The sequence below is a fragment of the Chanodichthys erythropterus genome, chromosome 2 (assembly GCF_024489055.1).
Source record: "Chanodichthys erythropterus isolate Z2021 chromosome 2, ASM2448905v1, whole genome shotgun sequence".
Classification (NCBI taxonomy): Eukaryota; Metazoa; Chordata; class Actinopteri; order Cypriniformes; family Xenocyprididae; genus Chanodichthys; species Chanodichthys erythropterus.
In genome coordinates this window covers 40,509,807-40,534,975 of record NC_090222.1, presented here as the reverse complement: position 1 = coordinate 40,534,975, position 25,169 = coordinate 40,509,807, and the positions used below count along the sequence as shown (strand labels likewise).

Below are 25,169 nucleotides of genomic sequence, written 5' to 3'. Positions count from 1 at the left end.
CCTCGCCAGATCGGGAAGCTGTGGAGACGTTGCTGCCCGGCATTCATCGATCCACCGCGAGGTACAGCGTCCCGCACATCACCCTCGCCCCAGGCACCGGCAAGCGACCGAGACATCCAGCCAGCGAGTCCCGTGTGCGTTGCAGTTTTTCGGACGGCGTTCATCAAACACACGGTCAGTCATGTCCGACGATTATCATGTGTAGTAAATGCAACATGTACAGCTTAGCTCTTTCTGTCAGCAGTGAGACTTACACATGTGATAAATGCAGGGATATTGTCAGGCTGACAGAGAGAATCTCAGAATTAGAGACACGCATCCAAACTTTAATTGAGGATAGTGAGAATGAAAGGGCCTTAGATACTGCTTTGGATGCGACTAGCCTAGTAAACACTACACATTCGGTTCCGGTTGTAGAAGCCACGCAGCAGGCTAACTGGGTGACTGTGAGGCGGCATAGTGGCAAGAACAAACACCACTCTTCCGTTCCGATTAGAACATCAAACAGGTTCTCCCCACTCAGTGACGCACCCACTGAGAATCCTGTTGAAAGTGCCCTAGTAATTGGCGATTCTATTACACGGAACGTGAAAATAGAGACACCAGCCACCATAGTCACATGTTTGCCGGGGGCCAGAGCACCTGACATCAAAGCAAATTTAAAAGTGCTGGCTAATGCTAAACGTAAATATTCTAAAATCATTATCCACGTCGGCACAAATGATGTTCGACTTCGCCAGTCGGAGATCACTAAAATTAACATTAAAGAGGTGTGTGAACTCACAAATTCAATGTCAGCAGAAGTAATTTGTTCTGGCCCTCTTCCTGTTCGTCGGAGTGATGAGATAGTTAGCAGGTTATCATCACTCAATGGCTGGCTGTCTAAGTGGTGTCCGCAGAATAATATAGGTTTCATAGACAATTGGAAAAGCTTTTGGGGCAGACCTGATCTGTTGAAAAGAGATGGTATTCATCCCTCCCGGGATGGTGCTGCTCTTCTATCTAGAAATTTGGCAAATAGTCTTAGAGCTGAAACATGACAAACCAGGGCCCAGATCAGGACGCAGACAAACTGGCTAAACCGACCGTCTGCTAGCTGCCTCACGTCACAGAACTCAGATAATTCACAGCACATAGAAACACTTTCACCTAGATATTATCACATAGAGACTGTGTCTGTACCTCGAACTAGTAAATACAAAAAACTTCCGAAACCTTTTAAGGGTAAAAATTTAATTGATGTTCAAAAAATGAAAATCACAGATAAATCAGATAAACAAATGATAAAGCTTGGGTTACTGAATATTAGATCTATTTCTTCAAAAGCACTTATTGTAAATGAAATTATCACAGACAATAAACTAGACTTGCTGTGTTTGACAGAAACCTGGCTAAAACCAGACGATTACATTATTTTAAATGAGTCTAGTCCTCAAGGTTATGAAGGTTATGTGTTGCTGTAATTTATAGTAATATATTCAGAATCATTCAAAAGAATTTCAAATATAATTCCTTTGAAGTGATGGTGCTTTATGTAACATTATGTAAGTTGACATTTGTGCTGGCTACTGTATACAGGCCACCAGGGCACCATACTGACTTTATCAAAGAATTTGCTGAGTTTCTATCAGAGTCAGTACTGGCTGCGAATAAAGTCCTTGTTGTTGGTGATTTTAATATCCATGTAGATAATAATAAAGACTCATTTGGATTGGCATTTGCAGATATTTTAAACTCTATTGGAGTTAGACAACACGTGTCAGGACCCACTCATTGTCGCAATCATACCCTAGATCTAATACTGTCGCATGGAATAGATATTGATGCTGTTGAAATTCTACAGCAGAGCGATGATATATCAGATCATTATTTAGTCTCGTGTATAATACAATTAGCCAAGGCTACAAAACCACCACCCAGCCATAAATATTGTAGAACAATCACGTCTGCCACTAAAGATTGCTTTATAAATAATCTCCCCGAGCAGTTTCATCGCCTTAGTATACCTGACAACTTAGAAGAACTCGATGCTGCAACAGAAACTATTGGCTCTCTCTTTTCCAGCACATTAGATGCGGTCGCTCCTTTACGTCTAAAGAAGATTAAGTAAACTAATCCAACGCCGTGGTATGATGAGCACACTCGGGCTCTAAAACGAGCTGTTAGAAAAGCTGAACGTAGTTGGAAGAAAACAAAACTAGAAGTTTTTCGCCTTTCGTGGAAAGAAAAAATGATTGAGTACAGAACGGCTATAAGAAATGCTAGATCTACTTATTTTTCAAATCTCTTAATAGAAAACAAACATAATCCTAGGTATTTATTTGACACAGTGGCTAAATTAACTAGAAACAGAGATTCAACTGCTGATGTTTCCATAGAGCACAGCAGTAATGACTTTATGAACTTCTTTACTTGCAAGATTGATAATATTAGAGAGAAAATTATAAACATGCAACCGTCTACAGTTTCTCTTCAGACCGTGCACTGTAGTGTCCCTGAGGTAAAACTAGAATCATTCGCCGCTATAGGAGAGGAAGAATTATCTAAACTTATCAAATCATCAAAATCAACGACATGTATGTTAGACCCAATGCCGACTAAACTACTGAAAGAAATGCTTCCAGAGGTCGTAGGTCCACTTCTTGATATAATTAATTCATCATTAACACTAGGACACGTGCCAAAAACCTTTAAGCAGGCTATTATCAAACCTCTTATTAAAAAACCTCAACTAGATCCGAGAGATTTAGTAAATTACAGGCCAATCTCGAATCTACCTTTTCTGTCAAAGATACTAGAAAAGGCAGTTTCAACACAACTGTGTTCCTTTTTAGAAAGAAATGGAATCTGTGAGGATTTCCAGTCAGGATTTAGACCATACCATAGTACTGAGACTGCTCTCGTTAGAGTTACAAACGATCTACTCCTATCATCCGATCGTGGCTGTATTTCCCTATTAGTGTTATTAGATCTCAGTGCTGCTTTTGACACTATCGATCATAACATTCTTTTAAAAAGACTTGAAAACTATATTGGCATTAGTGGAATTGCTTTGGCATGGTTCAAATCATACCTATCTGACCGTTATCAGTCTGTAGTAGTTAATGAAGAGATGTCGTATCGATCACAGGTTAAATATGGGGTACCACAAGGCTCAGTATTAGGACCGTTGCTTTTCACTCTGTACATGCTGCCCTTAGGAGAGATAATTAGGAAGCATGGTGTTAGTTTTCACTGCTACGCTGACGATACTCAGCTCTATATTTCCTCGCGCCCTGACGAAACCTACAAATTCACAAAACTAACAGAATGCATAGCTGACATTAAAAACTGGATGACAAGAAATTTCTTATTATTAAATTCAGAAAAAAATGATTTCCTAATCTTTGGACCAAAAACTTCCTCACGAAAAAACCTTGAATACTCTCTAACACTTGACGGGTGCTCCATTAAACCTTCGTCCTCAGTTAGGAACCTGGGTGTGCTCTTTGATACCAATCTTTCATTTGAAAGTCATGTTTCTAGTATCTGTAAAACCGCCTTCTTCCATCTAAAAAATATATCTAAATTACGACATATGCTCTCAATGACAAATGCGGAACAGTTGGTTCATGCATTCATGACCTCAAGACTAGATTACTGTAACGCTCTACTGGGTGGTTGTTCTGCTCGGCTTTTAAACAAACTACAGTTGGTCCAAAATGCGGCAGCTAGAGTTCTTACTAGAACCAGAAAGTATGACCATATTAGCCCAGTTCTGTCAACATTACATTGGCTCCCTATTAAACATCGTATAGATTTTAAAATCTTGCTACTTACTTATAAAGCTCTAAATGGTTTAGCTCCCCAGTACCTAAGTGAGCTCTTAATGCATTATAGTCCTTCACGTTTATTGCGATCTCAGAATTTAGGCCAGTTGATAATACCCAGAATATCAAAATCAACTGAAGGCGGCAGATCCTTTTCCTATTTAGCACCTAAACTCTGGAACAATCTTCCTAGCATTGTTCGGGAAGCAGACACACTCTGTCAGTTTAAATCTAGACTAAAAACACATCTCTTTGCTCTTGCATACACATAACACATTATCAATACATTAACATTTTTCAAATCCGTTAAAGGATTGTTACGCTGCAATAATTAGGTCGGCCGGAACCGAGAACATTTCCTATAACACTAGATATACCTGTACATCAGAATAAGAATGGCATCTACGCTAATATCTGTCTCTCTGCTTATCCTGAGGTTTGCCGGGTGCTGGATCCAGGCCGTATCCAGGTCAGATGGAGAACCTGCGTCTGGACCTGACTACAACGTAGCCCAGGATCCCCGTATCCGCTTACATATATTTATATATAATCGATTTTTAATCTCTATAATAAAAATGTACAATTCAGATTTTGATCTCCATATACATTTACATATATATATCTTCCAAGGGTTTTTTTCCCTCCTAGGACTTTTTTCCCAGTGCTAGCACGCTGGGTTTTTCTCCTAGGGGGTTTTTTCCACCCCTGGAAGTCAGCCGACATTGGCTTAATGTAGCACCATCTTGTATATGTTACATATTACCACGCTTGTTTGTACAGTTTTAACCACTTCCCTTTTTTTCTGTGCTTCTAATATGTAAAGCTGCTTTGAAACAATTACCAATTGTAAAAGCGCTATATAAATAAATTTGACTTGACTTGACTTAATATTTAGGCTATATTTTCTTATATTTCAGGTTTATTTCGATTAGCATAAATGTTTTGAATAGTTTTTTTAGTTAACTATAGGCTAATAACCTTGTCTAGGAAAAACATCCACAGAACTGCAGTATACCAGAATTTTTCCAGCTGTTTAAGCCACGAATATTTCCAAATATTCACGAATTATTTAATCCTGTCTAAGACACAATCTCTGACCGGGAGTCTCAGAATCATCGAGGCCAATAAACCTACAGCTGCAAACATAATTTCCATTATGCTACTTTTAAGAATAATGACACAAATGTTGGAAAAGTAATGTTGACCTTTTTTGAGGTAGGCTATTGTCTCCACTTTCATTCATCAGTTTTATTTTGATAAATAGGTCTATGACAATATAGCATTATTGTTGTATCCGTAGCGCCAGGCCTGTTTACCGGTATTTGGTATTTTAGCTAAATTATTTTGGAATAGGCCTATAAGAAAATGCGACTGAAACAGCAATGATAATATTTTTCTCTCAAAAACTTAATTCTGACTTGGTGCATGTGGCATAATCAAGTGCGAGTTATTTTCTAGAATTTAAGTAATGCTAAATAATAAAATTGTGCTTTATTAGGCTATTAGAAACTGCATAGGCTACGCCTATAAAACAATATTGTGTTCATTACTCTGTGGGCACTGCCATCGATACAGGCATCGAATGGTATTTTACACTATATTTGCTTCTGTTTTTTCGAGTGCGGAAGAGTGATAAAGGCATGATAAATTCTCTATTATTGATCAGATAAAGATAGCCTATACAATCACGTCATATATGCCAACAAAATGTCATTTTAACGACATAATTGAGGGGAAAAAATATTATGTATGAGGCAATACACCACCGTAATATATAGCCAAGATGATCATACATGTGGTGTAGTATTTTTTTGGCTCCTTACAAAAGGTATATCCACTGTCATCCCCCACGGCTATTTTAAATAATAGTTTTACGTTTTCATATGCATATTTCATATTAATTATACTGTATTATAAATCAACCATTATTCATTACCATTAATCATCTGCCAAATTTATCCTCGATAATTCCATGTTGTTTTGGTTGAGTTTAATGATAACTGTCCTAAACCTATAGCGGACAAAAACATAACAGACTCAAAGCCCTAAAGAGTGAGCACACGCTTTCGACATGCACTTTTGAGAACTTTAAGGAAAGAGTTCTCTTCGCCTGATGGACACTTCAAACACACGTTTGCACTGCCTGTTTGGTTTACCTGTTTAAACGTTCATAACGAGCGTTTTGTCTGACTCAAAATCCACGTATTCTACGCCCATTTTTGTTATGATAACAAAAAGCGCGCGTTTTTCCGGGCAATTCGGAGTGAAAACAATCATGGCCGCCATACTGAAGGGTCGTTCCAAACCAAAGTGTTCAAAACTGGCCACTTTAAAGGGCCCTTCGGAATGAAGGATTTCAAAGGGTATAACTGATGGACACTTCGGACCCCCATGATCCTTTGCACAGTGAAGTTGTTTGTCGTCACAGAATAGGTACAGGAGGCTCGGAGTTTGATTTTACTTATAAATGTATGTATAGTATTTTTCTATATTACTGTAATATTTAGGCTATACAAGTTAGATTTAGTACATTATTATTAAGTATTTTTGTTGAAGTACAATGTCGTTTTGAAGTATTTCTACTTCGTTATTTGACACCTCTGGTAGTTGAGAAAGTATATTTTTTACTTTGCGTCTGGATAACGTACGTGTGGACTAGCGTCTGGATAATGTGGATAACATTGATAATAATATTTTAGCTTTATTCTCATTTTGTCCAAAGGAAGCTTTCATTAAGGTGTAAATGTTCATAAATGTAGGAAGCATTACAAATCTGTCTCTCTGAATGAAGCTTGGCCATTCCTCCGGACACTTTTCTCCGTTTAAAGGACACACCGGCCATTCCAGCCGTCATCTCGCCAAATGGCGGTGGCCCAATCCAGAGCCTTCCCCGTCAGCAGAGAGCAAACAAACGAAATGCGACTTATATCTATGGGGTACATGGATGGCTGTTGATTCACGTATAGAGAGCATTGTAACAGGAACCCCTTACATTTATTTGGTGTCCCGTCGAACTTCTCGGGGAGGGCCAGTCGAGGATTCGGGGCGGCTGGCGGGGACTGAGGCGTTGCAGTGGCTGCAGCGGCCGGCGTTCCTGGGGATTCCGGCGGATTGAGCCGGAGGCCTTGAAGCGTCTTCACCAGTTCCTCAGTGAGTGAAGTAAGGCGTGAGAGCTGGTGATGGTGCATGGCGAGCTGGCTGGCTTGAGCGGTTAACACAGTGGATATCTGGGCCAGTGCTGCTGGATCGCTTGACGGCGAAGTCTTCTGTAATGAGTCTTGAGAGTGCGGATCCATTTGCAGTTTTATTTAAAAGGCAGAAGTAAACAGATAAGGGCAAGACAATCTCGTAACCAGGGATAGGCAGAAGGTCGGGGCTGGCGGCTAGATGCAGGGTCGTGTCACAGGCAGGGATCGAGGCAGGCGGCGAGAAAGTTCAGAGTCGGTAAACAGGCAGAGTTCGGGGTAGGCAGCGAGGGTTCAGCAGAGATAAACAATCCAAGTCGTAGCAAGAAATCAGTCCACAAGAAAACGCTCAGAAATGACTACTAAAAGCAAATCAAGACTTTGCGTAGCTGTGTGTGTGTGTGCATCTTAAATAGTGTGGTGTGATATGGTGCAGGTGTGATGTAATCAGTCCCAGGAATGTGGGCCTATGGGAAATGGAGTCCAGATGGGTGTGAATCCGTATTCCGGGGAGGGCTCCCTCCGGTGGCCCGGAGGATGCACCGGAGGAGCTGTATTCGTGACAGAGCCCCCACCCTGCGAGCGGCTCCAGACGTGAGGAGGCGGACGCCGGGGTCTACCATGAGGTCGTGGGGCCGGTCTCTCCGGATGAGTCCGATGGAACTCTTCCAAGAGGTTGGGGTCTAGAATATCATTCGCGTTGACCCAGGATCGCTCCTCTGGACCGTACCCCTCCCAGTCAACCAGGTATTGAAGCCTCGGGCCCCGGCGCCTTGAATCGAGCAGCTCTCGAACACGATAGGCCTCCTCGCCCTCTATCAGCAGCGGTGGGGGTTGTGGTTCCTGAGGCTCCTCCGGATTTCCTTGCGGGTCCCCGGAGGGTTTCAGCAGCGAAACATGAAAAGTGGGAGAAACACGGTAATTAGCAGATAAGTTTAAACGAAAGGATACTGGAGAGATGTTTCACAATTTGGAAAGGCCCGACATACCTGGGACTGAGTTTTCTGCATGGAAGTCTCAACCGGAGATCTTGGGTGGATAGCCATACCCACTGACCCTCAGCGTACCGAGGTTGGGGTCGTCGTCGTCGGTTGGCTTGGATTTCATGCCTCCTAACGGCACGTTGGAGATGTTGGTGTGCCGCGTCCCAAGTTTCCTCACTTCTCTGCATCCACGCGCTGACTGCGGGTTCGCCTGACCATGGAAACAAGGGTGGTTGGTATCCCAGGACACATTGGAACGGAGTGATGCCAGTGGAAGGTTTTTGCAAGGAATTCTGCGCGTATTCAGCCCACATGAGGTAACGGCTCCAGTCTGTTTGTTGGTGATGACAGTAGGTGCGAAGGAATCGAGTGAGTTTCTGATTCATTCGTTCGGTCTGGCCGTTGGATTCTGGATGGTAGCCTGACGTAAGACTGATATTGACATTTAACTGCTTGAAGAAAGCGGCCCATACCCGGGAGGTGAACTGGGGCCCTCTGTCGGACACAATGTCATCGGGTAAGCCAAACAGACGGAACACATAATTACAGAGTACCTCAGCAGTTTCAAAAGCTGTGGGCAGTTTGGGGAGTGGTATCAGTCGGCACGCCTTGGAGAACCGGTCAATTACTGTCAGAATAGTGGTATTACCCTGCGAGGAAGGGAGATCAGTGATAAAGTCTATGGCGATGTGTGACCAGGGCCGCTGAGGGATAGGTAATGGCTGAAGTAGTCCAGCGGGTAATTGATGGGTCGGCTTGGAGGTTTGACAGGCGGTGCAATGATGGATGAACTGAGTGACGTCCCGGGACATGGTCTCCCACCAGAAACGATTCTGCAAGAGGTTGAGCGTGGCTGTGATGCCGGGATGCCCCGAACTGGGTGAGTCATGCACCTGATGTAACACCCTGTCCCGGAGGTGAACTGGAACGTAAGTGCGGTTGAGCGGGCAGGCAGGTGGTGGAGGTGTCTGTTCATTGGCCTGGGTCAGTTCTGTCATGATGTCCCATTGGACGGGGGCAAGAAGGAGTGATTCAGGGATGATGTGTTCTTCGCTTTTATTCGGTTCGGGACCCTCATTCTGACGAGACAATGCATCCGCTTTGGTGTTTTTGGACCCGGGTTGGTATGTGACTTTGAAATCAAATCGAGTGAAGAACATAGCCCAACGAGCTTGGTGTGGATTTAGTCGTTTGGCTGATCGTAGGTATTCCAGATTTTTATGGTCCGTGAACACGGTGAACGGGTGTTGCGCTCCCTCCAACTAATGCCGCCACTCTTCGAGGGCGGCCTTCATGGCCAGCAGTTCCCGATCTCCTACATCGTAATTTTGTTCAGCAGACGATAGTTTGCGAGAGAAGAAGGCGCATGGGTACATTTTCTCGGGGTCGCCCTGGCGTTGGGATAGAATAGCGCCAATACCTGTGTTGGAGGCGTCCACCTCCACAATGAACGGCCGCTCTGGGTCGGGGTGACGAAGGATGGGCGCAGAGGTGAATCGGTCTTTCAGCTCTTGAAAAGCTCTGTTTGCTTCAGGGGACCAGTGTAGGCAAGTGGATGAGCGTTTAGTCATGGATGTTAGTGGTGAAGCTACACAGCTGAAGTTTCTGATGAATCGCTTGTAGAAATTAGCAAAGCCCAGGAATCGTTGCAACTCTTTGAGTGTATGTGGTTTTGGCCAATCCAGCACCGCCCTTACTTTGCAGTCGTCCATAGCTACCCCATCTCTGCTGATGATATACCCCAGGAACGCAGTGGACGTCTGATGAAATTCGCATTTTTTGGCCTTGGCATACAATTGGTGCTCGATCAGTCTCTGTAACACAGTTCTCACATGCTGGATGTGGTCTTCAAGGGAGCTAGAGTATATCAAGATGTCATCAATATATACGACGACCCATCGGTTTAGCATATCCCTAAATACGTCGTTGATATAGGACTGGAACACAGCTGGACTATTGGACAGACCGAACGGCATCACGAGGGTCTCATAGTGGCCAGTGGTTGTTGAAAAGGCCGTTTTCCACTCATCCCCCTCCCGGATGTGGATGAGATTATAAGCGCACCGGAGATCTAGCTTGGTGAAGTACCTGGCCTGCCTCAACTGTTCAAGTGCTGCTGGTACCAGAGGAAGCGGATAGCGAAATTTTACCGTGATATCATTCAGCCCCCTGTAGTCGATGCACGGCCTCAGACCCCCGTCCTTTTTTTTAACAAAGAAGAACCCAGCGGACGCTGGTGACGTAGATGGTCGGATGAATCCCTTGGCTAGCTCTTCTTCAATGTAGGTTTTCATAGCTGTGGTTTCCGGTTGAGAGAGGGGAAAGATTCGACCTTTGGGGGGTGTTGTACCAGGAAGAAGATCGATGGCGCAGTCACCGGGCCTGTGAGGAGGTAGTTCAGTGGATCTTTCCTTGCTAAAAGCCACTGCGAGGTCGGAGTATTCAGCGGGAATGTTCGGTTTCTCCGTGTTGATCTCCATGGACCGTAGGGGCATCAGACAGACTGATTGGAGACAGCGTGTGTGGCAGTGTTCACCCCAGTGTAGTATTTCTCCCTCTCTCCATGACAAGTGTGGATTGTGTGAGCGAAGCCAGGGAAGACCAAGAATGATGGAAATCTGAGGTGCATGAATTACGTAGAAGCAGATGGTTTCCTGATGAAGGGCACCGATTTGTAACTTGAGTTCAAGGGTGATGTTGGTGATTCTCCCCTCTCCGATGGGCTTCCCATCTAGCGCTTCCACTGTTAACAAGGAATGACAGGCGGTTAGTGGGATGTTGTGTTCTTTAGCAAAAGTGGCAGACATGAAATTTCCTGCCGCTCCAGAGTCCAGTAGAGCATGAGTGGTGATACTTTGGTCTTTAATAAAAAGTTGAGCGGGGATTTTTAAACAGTTGCAAGAATAGTTGGAGAGTGGAAGAGAACTCACCGCTCTGGAGCTAGGAAGTGGTGGACGGACCGGACAGTTACTCTTGATGTGCCCAGATTGACCGCAGTAGAAGCACAAGTGCAGCTGGCGTCTTCTTTCTCTTTCCTTGGGTTGGATAGGAGCTGCATAGGTTCAGGGGCTGCGTTGCTGGGCCCAGGACTGCGACCAGGCCGACGAGTGCGCAGCAGATTGTCGATGTGTAACGCCAGGTCTATGAAAGAGTTCAGATTGCTGCCCTCATCTCGGCATGCCAATTCTGCTTGTAATTCCATTGTTAAGCCCCGGCGAAATAACAGTTTCAGGGTGTCCTCTACCCAATTGGTCTGTGCGGCTAGCGTGCGGAATTTCAGGGTGTATTCGGCCGCGGTATCTTTGCCCTGAGACAGTGAAAGCAGTTGATCGCCCGGTCTTTGGCCCCCCTCTGTGTGTTCAAACACCTCTCTGAATCGTAGTAGAAAATTTGCAAATGAGGGAAATGCCAGGCCGTCATCTCGCCAAATGGCGGTGGCCCAATCCAGAGCCTTCCCCGTCAGCAGAGAGCAAACAAACGAAATGCGACTTATATCTGTGGGGTACATGGATGGCTGTTGATTCACGTATAGAGAGCATTGTAACAGGAACCCCTTACATTTATTTGGTGTCCCGTCGAACTTCTCGGGGAGGGCCAGTTGAGGATTCGGGGCGGCTGGCGGGGACTGAGGCGTTGCAGTGGCTGCAGCGGCCGGCGTTCCTGGGGATTCCGGCGGATTGAGCCGGAGGCCTTGAAGCGTCTTCACCAGTTCCTCAGTGAGTGAAGTAAGGCGTGAGAGCTGGTGATGGTGCATGGCGAGCTGGCTGGCTTGAGCGGTTAACACAGTGGATATCTGGGCCAGTGCTGCTGGATCGCTTGACGGCGAAGTCTTCTGTAATGAGTCTTGAGAGTGCGGATCCATTTGCAGTTTTATTTAAAAGGCAGAAGTAAACAGATAAGGGCAAGACAATCTCGTAACCAGGGATAGGCAGAAGGTCGGGGCTGGCGGCTAGATGCAGGGTCGTGTCACAGGCAGGGATCGAGGCAGGCGGCGAGAAAGTTCAGAGTCGGTAAACAGGCAGAGTTCGGGGTAGGCAGCGAGGGTTCAGCAGAGATAAACAATCCAAGTCGTAGCAAGAAATCAGTCCACAAGAAAACGCTCAGAAATGACTACTAAAAGCAAATCAAGACTTCACGTAGCTGTGTGTGTGTGTGCATCTTAAATAGTGTGGTGTGATATGGTGCAGGTGTGATGTAATCAGTCCCAGGAATGCGGGCCTATGGGAAATGGAGTCCAGATGGGTGTGAATCAGTATTCCGGGGAGGGCTCCCTCCGGTGGCCCGGAGGATGCACCGGAGGAGCTGTATTCGTGACAGTAAAAGTGCTGCAATAGCATAAAAAACATTAAGGTTAGCACAACGAAATAAACAAATATATTGCATGGTTATACACGCTCGTTTTAGATGTGTTGCATTAATTATTATTAGTAGGCCTAGACTTATTTATTTGTTCTCATGTGCTTGCATTCGATTTGTCTAATGCAATAAATTGAATTATTATATTTAAGCTTTAGTTATATTTTAGGTGATGTTGCTGGGTAAGTGAATAAAGAACAGTGCTCAGTCATAAAAAAATAAATAATGTTGTGTGTGCGTGAGGCGCCGACGCGATCACTTACATTTTCTTATAAAAGCGAGAAAAAAATAAAATACTCAGACATTTATGGTCACATTTATGTAACATTTCGAATCTGTGAAGGGTTAAATAGGCCTATTATTTTACAAGAAAAAAATGCCTGTAAAATAAAGAAAGCAAAAAGAATTTCCTTTATGTGGACTTCTCAAAAATGAACCGAAACTCAAATAACTTACTTGTCACAGATTGTTCCTTTCATTTTGTTAATATGTTTATTATTTAGGTGAAATAAATTTCGCGCATATTTATTCCTTTTATAGGATTTCTCCATTCAGAAGCGCTGCTGCCCAATGATGATGATGAATCCTCATGTTCTGTTGTTTATTCTGCTATTTGTTCATGTAGGCTAAAACTAATTAAACCCCTGGGATTTTATTAATGGGTCACAGACACAGTATTCATTGTAATTTCGTTTAATTCTAATTTTATTTTACCTTGTCGGTTAATGAAAAGATAATGATCTCGTCGGTTGAAAGTCAGGGGAGGAAACGAAATGGCAAAGGCAACATTTAGTTTTCGTTTAGTTTAAGTTTTTTTTAACGAATATTTTTTTTCTTATATTCAGGTTTATTTCGATTAGCATAAATGTTTAATAGCTAGTTTTATTTTTTCTTAGTTAACTATAATAACCCTGCCTGGGAAAAACATCCACAACTGCAGTACAGTCAATTTTCCAGCTGTTTAAGCCATGAATATTTACAAATTCACGAAAATGTATTGCCGTCTGGGACACAATCTCAGGCCGGGAGTCTCAGACTCATCGAAGCCAAATACAGTTACTGATGCTCGGGAAGCTAACAGCAATTTCTTAACGATCAGCATTTCATCTGAAAGAGGTTCGCCTGAAAATGTTGTCCAATAGAGAGAGCCACAGGATAAGGAATATATTAAGCTTATTTTCCTTATTTTTAAGCTTATCTGTTTCCATACTTATACTTTTGAACTATAACCATTAAATTTCTTTAACCATGTTCTGACAATATAATTTTACTGTACATTGACATATGAGAAATGCTTATCCCAAGAATAATTATTTTTATATGCTGTCTTAACTAATAGCCTATGACAGTTTGTTCTGCATGTGCATTTCTTTCTTCCGGTATATAGCTTACAATTGTCACGGATCCCTTGTCTCCCGGACTCCAAATCCCATGATCCTCCTGTTCTCCACACTCCTGATTAGTTGTCTCTGGTTGTCATTTTAGGACATTAAGCCCAGGCTTTTTCAAGTTAAGCAATAGCACATATTTTAATGTCAGTTGATTGGCTAATAGTGTACGTAAGGTCATGTTTTCGTCAACATATTTAAACAAAATTAGGAATGGAGAAATATTCAGCGATTTTGAGGTGCATTAAATGTGTTTTCTTTTTGCTCAGAACAAAGCAAAAACACTAATTTACAGAACTTCAGACAATTTACAAAATAACAACTGGCAAAACTTACTTCAGACGTCACGGCGCAGACGTCACGTAGCTTCTCACACGAGAAGAGGGGCGACGAAAGTGTCACGCTTCTTATCACACGTCATTTGTCACGGCAAGGTAAGCAACGATGGACACGACTGATTGCTTAGTTAGCATCGTAAATAGAGAAACGACACCTCATACACTGCGCACTAGTGGACTTTTGTTTTCAAGCACTCAGTTCACTCTCGCATAAGCTGTTTTCAGCACACACACTGTTCGTGCCATCACAACAATTGGGCTGCACGTGGACGGGGAGTCCGCAAACCCTCCTAATGACGAACATTTCGTAATGCGGATGGTGCTTCAGATGCCCGAAGTATACTTTGGGGTTAAGCCCATAATAAGACCATATGTGCATATCCAGACGCTACGCAACTTTTTTTATTTATTCAATTTCTTACCTGATTACTACTGTTAGACCTACCTGAAAAAAGAAAGCAGTCTATTTAATTTCTATCTTTATTCTATTGTATTTATTTGTGCTATTGTTAGTAATTTGATTTGTTCTTATTTTGTTACTGTTTACTTGTCTTTTTTAAATTCAATTTACCATTTGAAATCAAGCTTCCTTGTGCTGTGTGTAACAAAATTACCCCATTGTAAAAACAGCAAATATTTGAGATAATTGTAATGGTATCTGATCAACGTATATATATGAAAAAAGCTTAAGTTTTATCATATTAAGCATAAAAATCTCATATAAATATCTTCAGAAGAAACTTTTGATTGCCTAGACTTTCAATAGATGGACAAAAAAATATATATATTAAAAATATCTATATGACAGTATATACATTGTTTTTTTCCCCATGGTATTGAAAATGGTATCGAATATCGGTTCTTTTCAAGATATCATATTGAAGTTAGAAATTGCAGTACCATGACAACACCACATCCTATATATTTACTCCACGAACTAACTCTACAAACATAGGGATAAAGGGAAAAGAGGGATAGATGGACCTCTCGACCTTACGCTGAGGAGAAAATCCAGCGCAACTTTGAGCAGACCAATCAAAACATGATTATTGCTTCAAACAATAGAGCTATTCAAAATATCATTCAATGTAAACTGTGATAATCTTAATTAATAATCGCAATTACGCAGTTTCAAGGGAATAATCGACAGTTATTTGTCATAATCGTGCATCCCTAAACTGAAGCCATAAAAACACATTTGAAACTCACCATCCAGACGCCACAAACAGAGCAAAACTAACTTGAGAAACATTTTCTTCATCGGTTCACTGAAAAGCCCACAATAGTAACTCTTTAAATGTCTGAAAACCCTCAGATTGATCTGAAACACACTGAACTGTGATATTTATCTGGTTGTGTGTGAATCCTCCTCCATCCTCAGTTAGTTTCCGCTCACTCATCCGTCTCCTTTAACATCACGAAAATCAACAAGCTTCTGCTGATTTTACATTTTCAAATGAATTCTGGCAGAAGAGTGAAATATTGGACTAGATATCTGAATCTACTGGTGTGTTATTTAGTGCTGTGATCTGTCAATCATATTTGATCTGTGACTCTTATTTGACTGTTGATGGATTCACTTTATTTCAGTGTAAAGATGTTTTGTGTGGAGTGAAGATTGTGATCTTATTAGCAGGAGAGATAATGAAGTAATGCTTCAGCCACAAACTGCTGACACGAGCATCAACCACAAACATCCAGCAGACGCTGTTTATCCACCGACAGATCAAACGAGTCACTCTGATGTTTGAACAGATAAAATAAAAGGAAAAACCACTGCAGAGTCCATTTTGACTCCAAAGCCAGTAAATCACATGTATAATGTTTGTCTGTGTTGAGTTCTTACTAGATCCAGGAAGTGTGCCCATATTAGCCGGTTCTGTCGACACTGCAGAGTAGAACTGTTTCAGGTTGAACTTCCTCAGCTGGAGAAGGAAGTACAGTCTCTGCTGGGACTTTTTCAGCTGGAGTCTATGTGTAACTCCCACTTCAGGTCCTGAGAGATGGTGGAGCCCAGGAACCTGAATAACTCCAGTGCTGTCCATGATGAAGAGTGGGAATAATGCTGGAGTGTTTCTCCTGAAGTCCACTATCATCTGCACTGTTTTGAGTGAGTTCAGCTCCAGGTTGTTATAACTGCACCAGACGGCCAGATTAGAGGTCTGCGCAGGACTGTTTTTTTTTCAAAATATTATTCCGGACGCACCCGCTCCCGCTCCCGCCTAAAATTCAGTCTGTGTTCACCCGCTATCCGCATTTCACGAGTTCACACTTACAAATAATCAGACAGTAAATAGTATGCGTATTTGGCGTGCTGTCCGAAGAGAGGTCTCCGAGCTCGGTATTTGGCCTGAACCCATATTCTGGTTAGGAAAGTAACCAGGGAAGTGTGAGGAGACGGGGTGATGGAGGGATGCTGTAAACCTGTCGAGGCATATGTGTGAGTCAACTGTGTCTATATATATATATATATATATATATATATATATATATATATATATATATATATATATATATATATGCTTTCACTCATGCTGACTGGGTATATATGTTGATTACTGATTGCTAATGTGAAAGACATTTGTAAGTGTGACTCCCGTTGCACACACTTACCAGTCAGTGCCTAAACCCCTCTACCAAGAAATGAAAAACTACCTGCATGATCTCATTGCACAAGGATGGGTGCAGAAATCAAACTCACCATATGCCTCACCTGTTGTATGCGTCCGAAAAAAGATGGCATCTTACGTCTGTGTATCGATTACAGACAGTTAAACCATAAAACTCATCCTGATCGACAACCCATCCCCCGTGTACAAGACATAATGGACAGTTTGGGAGGGAACTCCTGGTTTTCACTTCTTGACCAAGGAAAATTGTGTCATCAGGGCTTCATGGCCAAGGAGACTCGACCATTAACAGCCTTTGTAACAACGTGGGGCTTGTCTGAGTGGATCCGGATACCTTTCGGCCTGATGAATGCTCCTTTGGCTTTTCAGCGCTGCATGGAGGAGTGCCTGGATGAGCTAAGGGATAACATCTGCGTTGCCTATCTGGATGACACATTAGTTTTCAGCAACACCTTTCAAAATCATGTAGAGGATGTGAGAAAAGTCTTGCAAAGCTTGAGGCAGTATGGAATAAAGTTAAATGTAAATTAATTAAGCATGAAGTGCGGTACCTTGGGAGGATTGTGTCTGCAGAAGGGAGTAAGAAGGATCCGGCCATTACAGCTGCTGTGACAGACCTGAAAGTGAAGAGACCTAGTACAGTTGGGCAACTGAGAGCAGTCATGGCCTGTTGAGCTACTATCGACAGTATATAAAAGATTTCTCCAGAATCGCGGGACCCTTGTAAGACCTGCTGAAACAAACTGAGACAAACGAAGAGCAGTGCAAAGAGACAAAGAACTGACAGTGGAAAGGAAAGAAAAGGGGAGTGCCTTCTCAGATGCCAATCGTGTGGACGGACAAGCACCAAGAGATACTGGAGGGACTGATAGACTGTGAGCCGCCTGTTCTCGCATTTCCTGACTTCTCACAGCCGTTCGTAGCAGTTGTTGGTGTAGAGGGTGGGCAGAGAAGTCAAGTCAAGTCAAATTTATTTATATAGCGCTTTTACAATTGGTAATTGTTTCAAAGCAGCTTTACATATTAGAAGCACAGAAAAAAGGGAAGTGGTTAAAAATAAGCTGTACAAACAAGCGTGGTAATATGTAACATATACAAGATGGTGCTACATTAAGCCAATGTCGGCTGACTTCCAGGGGTGGAAAAAACCCCCTAGGAGAAAAACCCAGCGTGCTAACACTGGGAAAAAAGTCCTAGGAGGGAAAAAACCCCTTGGAAGATATATATAATATATGTAAATGGATATGGAGATCAAAATCCGAATTACACATTTTTATTATAGAGATTAAAAATAGATTATATATAAATATATGTAAGCGGATACGGGGATTAAAAATCTGAATTATAGATGCAGCCAGAATTGGATCTTTAGGCCCATTGTCTCCTGGGCTACGTTGTAGTCAGGTCCAGACACAGGTTCTCCATCTGATCTGGATACGGCCTGGATCCAGCACCCGGCAAACCTCAGGATAAGCAGAGAGACAGATATTAGCGTAGATGCCATTCTTATTCTGATGTACAGGTATATCTAGTGTTATAGGAAATGTTCTCGGTTCCGGCCGACCTAATTATTGCAGCGTAACAATCCTTTAACGGATTTGAAAAATGTTAATGTATTGATAATGTGTTATGTGTATGCAAGAGCAAAGAGATGTGTTTTTAGTCTAGATTTAAACTGACAGAGTGTGTCTGCTTCCCGAACAATGCTAGGAAGATTGTTCCAGAGTTTAGGTGCTAAATAGGAAAAGGATCTGCCGCCTTCAGTTGATTTTGATATTCTGGGTATTATCAGCTGGCCTGAATTCTGAGATCGCAATAAACGTGAAGGACTATAATGCATTAAGAGCTCACTTAGGTACTGGGGAGCTAAACCATTTAGAGCTTTATAAGCAAGTAGCAAGATTTTAAAATCTATACGATGTTTAATAGGGAGCCAATGTAATGTTGACAGAACTGGGCTAATATGGTCATACTTTCTGGTTCTAGTAAGAACTCTAGCTGCCGCATTTTGGACCAACTGTAGTCTGTTTAAAAGCCGAGCAGAACAACCACCCAGTAGAGCGTTACAATAATCTAGTCTTGAGGTCATGAATGCATGAACCAACTGTTCCGCATTTGTCATTGAGAGCATATGCCGTAAATATAGAGCTGAGTATCGTCAGCGTAGCAGTGAAAACTAACACACTGTTAGCCAGGATAAGTTGAATTTACTTAAAAAATTTGAGGAAACTGGTTGCCCTAAAAAAATTAAGTAATGATTAAGTAATGTGAACTTCATAATTCGAGTTCATTTAACTTAAAATGTTTTGTAATATTAATTACTTTGTAGTTATTACAACTAGTATATTTAAGTTCAATGTACTAAGCAAGTTAACTTGCCACCAATCAAAATTCATCCATGCCTCCCATCATGCATTGCTGCATGAATAAATTATGAGCTGAATTGTCTTAATTTTCTTTATTCTCACTATTTAAATTTTTCTATATTATATAGATATATATATTGTTTTTTTTTGTGATAAGGACAACTTTAAAAAAAAAAAAAAATGGTTTGTAGAAGTTGATCCTCCGCTGTAGAATCACAGTGCTGCTGTAATCAATAATGTAAATCTAACTCAGAGATTGGGCTCTAAATGAGTTCAGTGATTCAGATCGAATAATGATTATGTGAAAACATAACCAACATCACCTGATCATCTTTGCTTGTCTGGTTGGTTTTAATGCAGTTAAAACTGCCCAAACAAAATGTAATATTAAAAAGTCAAGGGTCAAGAGCTCAAATAAAACAAACCCTGACCCTCGATGATGGTAACTTAAAAATTGTGATTTTCTCCTTTGGTGAAAAACTATAAGGTAAATGAAAAAAATGTCTGTAGAACAGCCAAAACAAATGTTCCAACTGCTCATCAACAGCTCCTTGAATTCACACACACCACGACAAAATGGCATCATTACCTGCCGCAAACCAGTGTGTAGGAGGCGTGGCCAGGAGAAAAACTTCATAATTTTAAGTGCATTTAACTTACATTTATTAACACATTCAAATACACCCACAAATTAGTAGAATATACTTATATTTTATAAGTAATGCAACCAAATTTAAATATTTTAAGTATATTGTAATTATATTTTTAAGTAAATATAAAATCCGGGCTAAGAGTGCACCATGCTTCCTAATTATCTCTCCTAAGGGCAGCATGTACAGAGTGAAAAGCAACGGTCCTAGTACTGAGCCTTGTGGTACTCCATATTGAACCTGTGATCGATACGACATCTCTTCATTAACTACTACAGACTGATAACGGTCAGATAAGTAAGATTTGAACCATGCCAAAGCAATTCCACTAATGCCAATATAGTTTTCAAGTCTTTTTAAAAGAATGTTATGATCGATAGTGTCAAAAGCAGCACTGAGATCTAATAACACTAATAGAGAAATACAGCCACGATCGGATGATAGGAGTAGATCGTTTGTAACTCTAACGAGAGCAGTCTCAGTGCTATGGTATGGTCTAAATCCTGACTGGAAATCCTCACAGATTCCATTTCTTGCTAAAAAGTAGCACAGTTGTGTTGAAACTGCCTTTTCTAGTATCTTTGACAGAAAAGGTAGATTCGAGATTGGCCTGTAATTTACTAAATCTCTCGGATCTAGTTGAGGTTTTTTAATAAGAGGTTTAATAATAGCCTGCTTAAAGGCACGTATCCTAGTGTTAAAGATGAATTAATTATATCAAGAAGTGGACCTACGACCTCTGGAAGCATTTCTTTCAGTAGTTTAGTCGGCATTGGGTCTAACATACATGTCGTTGATTTTGATGATTTGATAAGTTTAGATAATTCTTCCTCTCCTATAGCGGCGAATGATTCTAGTTTTACCTCAGGGACACTAAAGCACGGTCTGAAGCGAAACTGTAGACGGTTGCATGTTTTTAATTTTCTCTCTAATATTATCAATCTTGCAAGTAAAGAAGTTCATAAAGTCATTACTGCTGTGCTCTATGGAAACATCAGCAGTTGAATCTCTGTTTCTAGTTAATTTAGCCACTGTGTCAAATAAATACCTAGGATTATGTTTGTTTTCTATTAAGAGATTTTAAAAAATAAGTAGATCTAGCATTTCTTATAGCCGTTCTGTACTCAATAATTTTTTCTTTCCACGAAAGGCGAAAAACTTCTAGTTTTGTTTTCTTCCAACTACGTTCAGCTTTTCTAACAGCTCGTTTTAGAGCCCGAGTGTGCTCATCATACCACGGTGTTGGATTAGTTTCCTTAATCTTCTTTAGGCGTAAAGGAGCGACTGCATCTAATGTGCTGGAAAAGAGAGAGCCAATAGTTTCTGTTGCAGCATCGAGTTCTTCTAAGTTGTCAGGTATACTAAGGCGATGAAACTGCTCGGGGAGATTATTTATAAAGCAATCTTTAGTGGTAGATGTGATGGTTTTACCATATTTATGGCTGGGTGGTGGTTTTGTAGCCTTTGCTAATTGTATTATACACAAGACTAAATAATGATCTGATATATCATTGCTCTGCTGTAGAATTTCAACAGCATCAATATCTATTCCATGCGACAGTATTAGATCTAGGGTATGATTACGACAATGAGTGGGTCCTGACACGTGTTGTCTAACTCCAATAGAGTTTAAAATGTCTGCAAATGCCAATCCAAATGCGTCTTTATTATTATCTACATGGATATTAAAATCACCAACAACAAGGACTTTATCCGCAGCCAGTACTAACTCTGATAGAAACTCAGCAAATTCTTTGATAAAGTCAGTATGGTGCCCTGGTGGCCTGTATACAGTAGCCAACACAAATGTCAACTTACATAATGTTACATAAAGCACCATCACTTCAAAGGAATTATATTTGAAATTCTTTTGAATTGTTCTGAATATATTACTATAAATTACAGCAACACCTCCCCCTTTGCCTTTCTGTCGAGGATTGTGTCGATAATCATAACCTTGAGGACTAGATTCCGTGAAAATAGGCTAAATTAGGATCTGTTATCATTTGTAGCCCCTCGTGCCCGTGAATAATTTATTTATTATTAATTGGTTATGTTACAAGAATATTTACAAGAATCCATTCAATGATATAACCTAGACAAAAACTTAATTTTGTTCATCATTTTATTTAGATTTATAGGCATATTATTATTATTAATAAAGACACGATCAGTTCAAAAGGCTGTGAGATCGGATGGATAAATGTTTTCTTCTAGGCCTTTAATATTTAATGTTCTTACCTATTTTTTTATCATTAAATGAAGTTATCAAATTTATAATAACAAACTTCATTTGAATGCTATAGTGGCAACAACCCGCGCAATGGGCTATATATTTTTATATTGACTATATAGACAACATTCAAGTAATATATTAATATAATAATTTCTTAATTCTCTTATTTTATCTTTCTTAATTAAAATCCATAACTAATAGAGGCGGTACTCCACTTGACACTGATTGGACTATAGCAGAAGAAAGAGGCAGAACAAACAACCTAGCAGTGACAGCTAGCATAACCTTGGTTGAATGTGATTGAAAAAAATCTGTCCCTTTCACACTCTGGTGGTGCGTCGCCCTAATGAAGAAACCGCCCCTGCTCTCAATGGACTGAAGCGTGCTGATGAGCGGCTCTTGCTCTCTCTCTGGCTGATGTGTGCGCGCTCACGTCCGGGAGAAGAATTCTGCCCTTTATGATGTCATTCAGAGCAATGCTCGAAAAACTTTCCCAAACTTATATGAACCATGAAGGAGTGTATTTAGCATGAGAATCCAACTCTAACTGTGTTAATAAGTCAGAATACATGAAATAGCATTAGACATCCTCTTTAAAGCTGCAATCCATAACTTTTGGCGCTCTAGCGGTTAATAAACAGAACTGCATGTGTCTTGCGGAAGAACATTGTAGCCGGAGCTACTTCTCTCTGTTTCTATGACGAGTCACGCAGTGACTGTGAAACTCAGCAGCGGTTCCTACCAGCCGGTCTAAAATAGTCAAAATATAAAACACTTATTATAACTGTACCATAATGAAAAATGGATTCATGTTGTACATTCTCATTATATAGTTTTTTGTATATTTTGAACACAAAAAAAGTTATGGACAGCAGCTTTACATAAATAAATATATTGATAAATAGCGTTTTGTATTGCTCATGTTTATTGCCAGCGGGGGCTTTAACTGTTCATGAGAGAGATTGCCTGAGGAAAGAAACTGTTCCTGTGCCTGTGTTCTGGTGTTCAGAGCTCTGTATCGTGACCAGTGCTATTCAATTCTTATCCTCGTTTCCTTTCCTCGCGTCTTAGCTTCACTCCTTCAGGATGCGAGAGAAGGACGCAAGGATAAGATGCGAGGATGGAGGAATTGAATCAAGTGAAATGATATCCTCGCTCCCTTTAGCGTCACTTCAAAGCGTCAACAGCTGCACTCGAGGGATCTACCCATATGTTGTTAAAGTTTGGTTATTTAAAAAAATTATAATAAATACTAATAAAGCAAGATGCCCCGTTTAAATATATGAGCTATAAAGTTCATTTAAACTGTAAAAGTAAAGCATACATTTAAATTATTGTGACAGGAGGAGAATATACGTGCGTCAGGTTTGTAGACGAGAAAGACCTTGCACTTCAGTTCAGGATGCACTTGTGTCTCCTCGCTCATGACTCCTCAGGAAGCTTCCTCACTCCTCGTTCCTCGCCTCCTTGCGGTGCAGTTAGAGAACTGCGATGTCCTTCAACAAGATGACTGAGCTTGATGGGCTTCCGGGTCATAGGATGGAGGACGGAGGAGCGAGGAAACGAGGAGGGATATTGAGAAGCACCCCAGACGTGTGAGAGGTCCAGAGATTCTGACTTACTTATGATTTGAGTCATCGAATATTTACTGCTAATCAGGTATGAATGGTTTTCCTTGTTTCAGTTCAGAAGTAGATATTGGATTTAATGTTACGGATCAAATGAATGAGTTCAGCTTTGAGAATGAAACCAGCCTGTTTGTTCCTCAGTATCTTCATGCTTCACTCTGAATGTTTCTTCATGTTTGTGGTGTTTGTTAAATAAACTACTGAACTTAAGTATGAACTGGCGTGTAGCTTCTTTATTTCTAAAGCTCTCTAATTTAACGTGCTTAGCTTCTCTAATACTCTTTTATTCTACCCCTGTAACGTTGGCTATCATCCACTTGTATATTTGGTACTACTGCCATCTAGAGGACAATAACAGGAACAACAACTAATGTCTTCAGTCTACAGTATCATTAACACCATCTTTATAATAGTGTGAGACTATTTACAACAGTGTCTCAGTTTTTCCTGTGTGTTTGAATAATAAGATGAGAATAGTTAACAGAAAGAGAAATAAATCTAAACTAAATCTCTGGGTGCGTCTCAATCAGCTCCCTAGTTCAGTAGTCAGCGCACTGGTAAGGGAATCAGTCAGAGTGAGAGTTAATGGCTTTAAATGACCTGATAAGCAAAGCTCTTTTCTGTTTTGGCTGTGTTATGTTTTTTTTTTTTTTCGAGGCATTCACGCTGAACACCAATGGGCTGCCACTCACTCTTTTTGCCACTCAGTGGGCGTAACCGCAGACAATCATGGACAATCCATGGCATCCATTGCACACGATCATATTAAGGCAGAGGAGCAGCTTTAGTGACAGGCTGCTGTCATTACCCTGCTCCACAGACAGACTGAGAAGGTCGTTTATTCCTCATGCCATGCGGCTTTTTAACTCCACTTAAGATGGACATTTGTCATTGATTTGAACTGGATTATACATTGTACATGAGGTAGTATAAAATCTTATTTGCACAGGATTTTATTTTAAATTATATTTATTATTGTTATATTCTAGTATTACTGTATGTTATATCAGTTGTATACTGCTGGAAATTGTGAATTTCCCAACGGGATAAATAAAGTATCTATTGTGTTGACAACTGATCAGTCAAATATTTACCATCTTATATTCTGCATAACTGGGTCTTTTTAAATAAACACTGACAAAAAACTATACAAGTTTTAGGGCTGGACGATATGACGATATATAACATTGATATAAGTGATTACTCGGATTTAAACCTACCTATATTGTAGTTATATAAAATATTCACAGACAGATTTGCTTTATGTGTTTCCCCCGCGTCGAAATCAGGCACATATAAATGTCAGGAAACACGATTCCTAGCTGCATGTCAATATCCATAGATTAGGTTTATTTGACAAGTTGTAAGGAACACTTTCCAGTCCAACCTTTAGTGTAATCGTTTGTTTTACTCGCGTTTTGCCACTCAGTCCAGCTGAGGGAGCGCGTTCCGGCGGGAAAGTGACGTTGATGCTTACTCTTGCTGCGTTCCAGAGCCCGTAAGTCACGACTTCAAATCACGACTCACGACACTCCCTGCTCCATTCGGAAGGGCTCATCCCTATGCCCTAATCCCTTCAAAGAGTTTACCCTCCGGAGTG

The 25,169-nt window shown here is 41.1% G+C and overlaps 1 protein-coding gene across 1 annotated transcript in view; it reads right to left on the bottom strand.

Moving 5' to 3' along the window:
- The window catches only part of LOC137029687 (uncharacterized), a 50,567-nt gene extending 43,462 nt beyond the window's left edge, over positions 1 to 7,105 (bottom strand). The window contains exon 1 of the mRNA XM_067399339.1: positions 6,645 to 7,105. Coding sequence (XP_067255440.1) covers positions 6,645 to 7,105 — 461 coding nt within the window. The remainder of the gene's footprint in view (positions 1 to 6,644) is intronic.
- Positions 7,106 to 25,169: the final 18,064 nt, after the last annotated feature.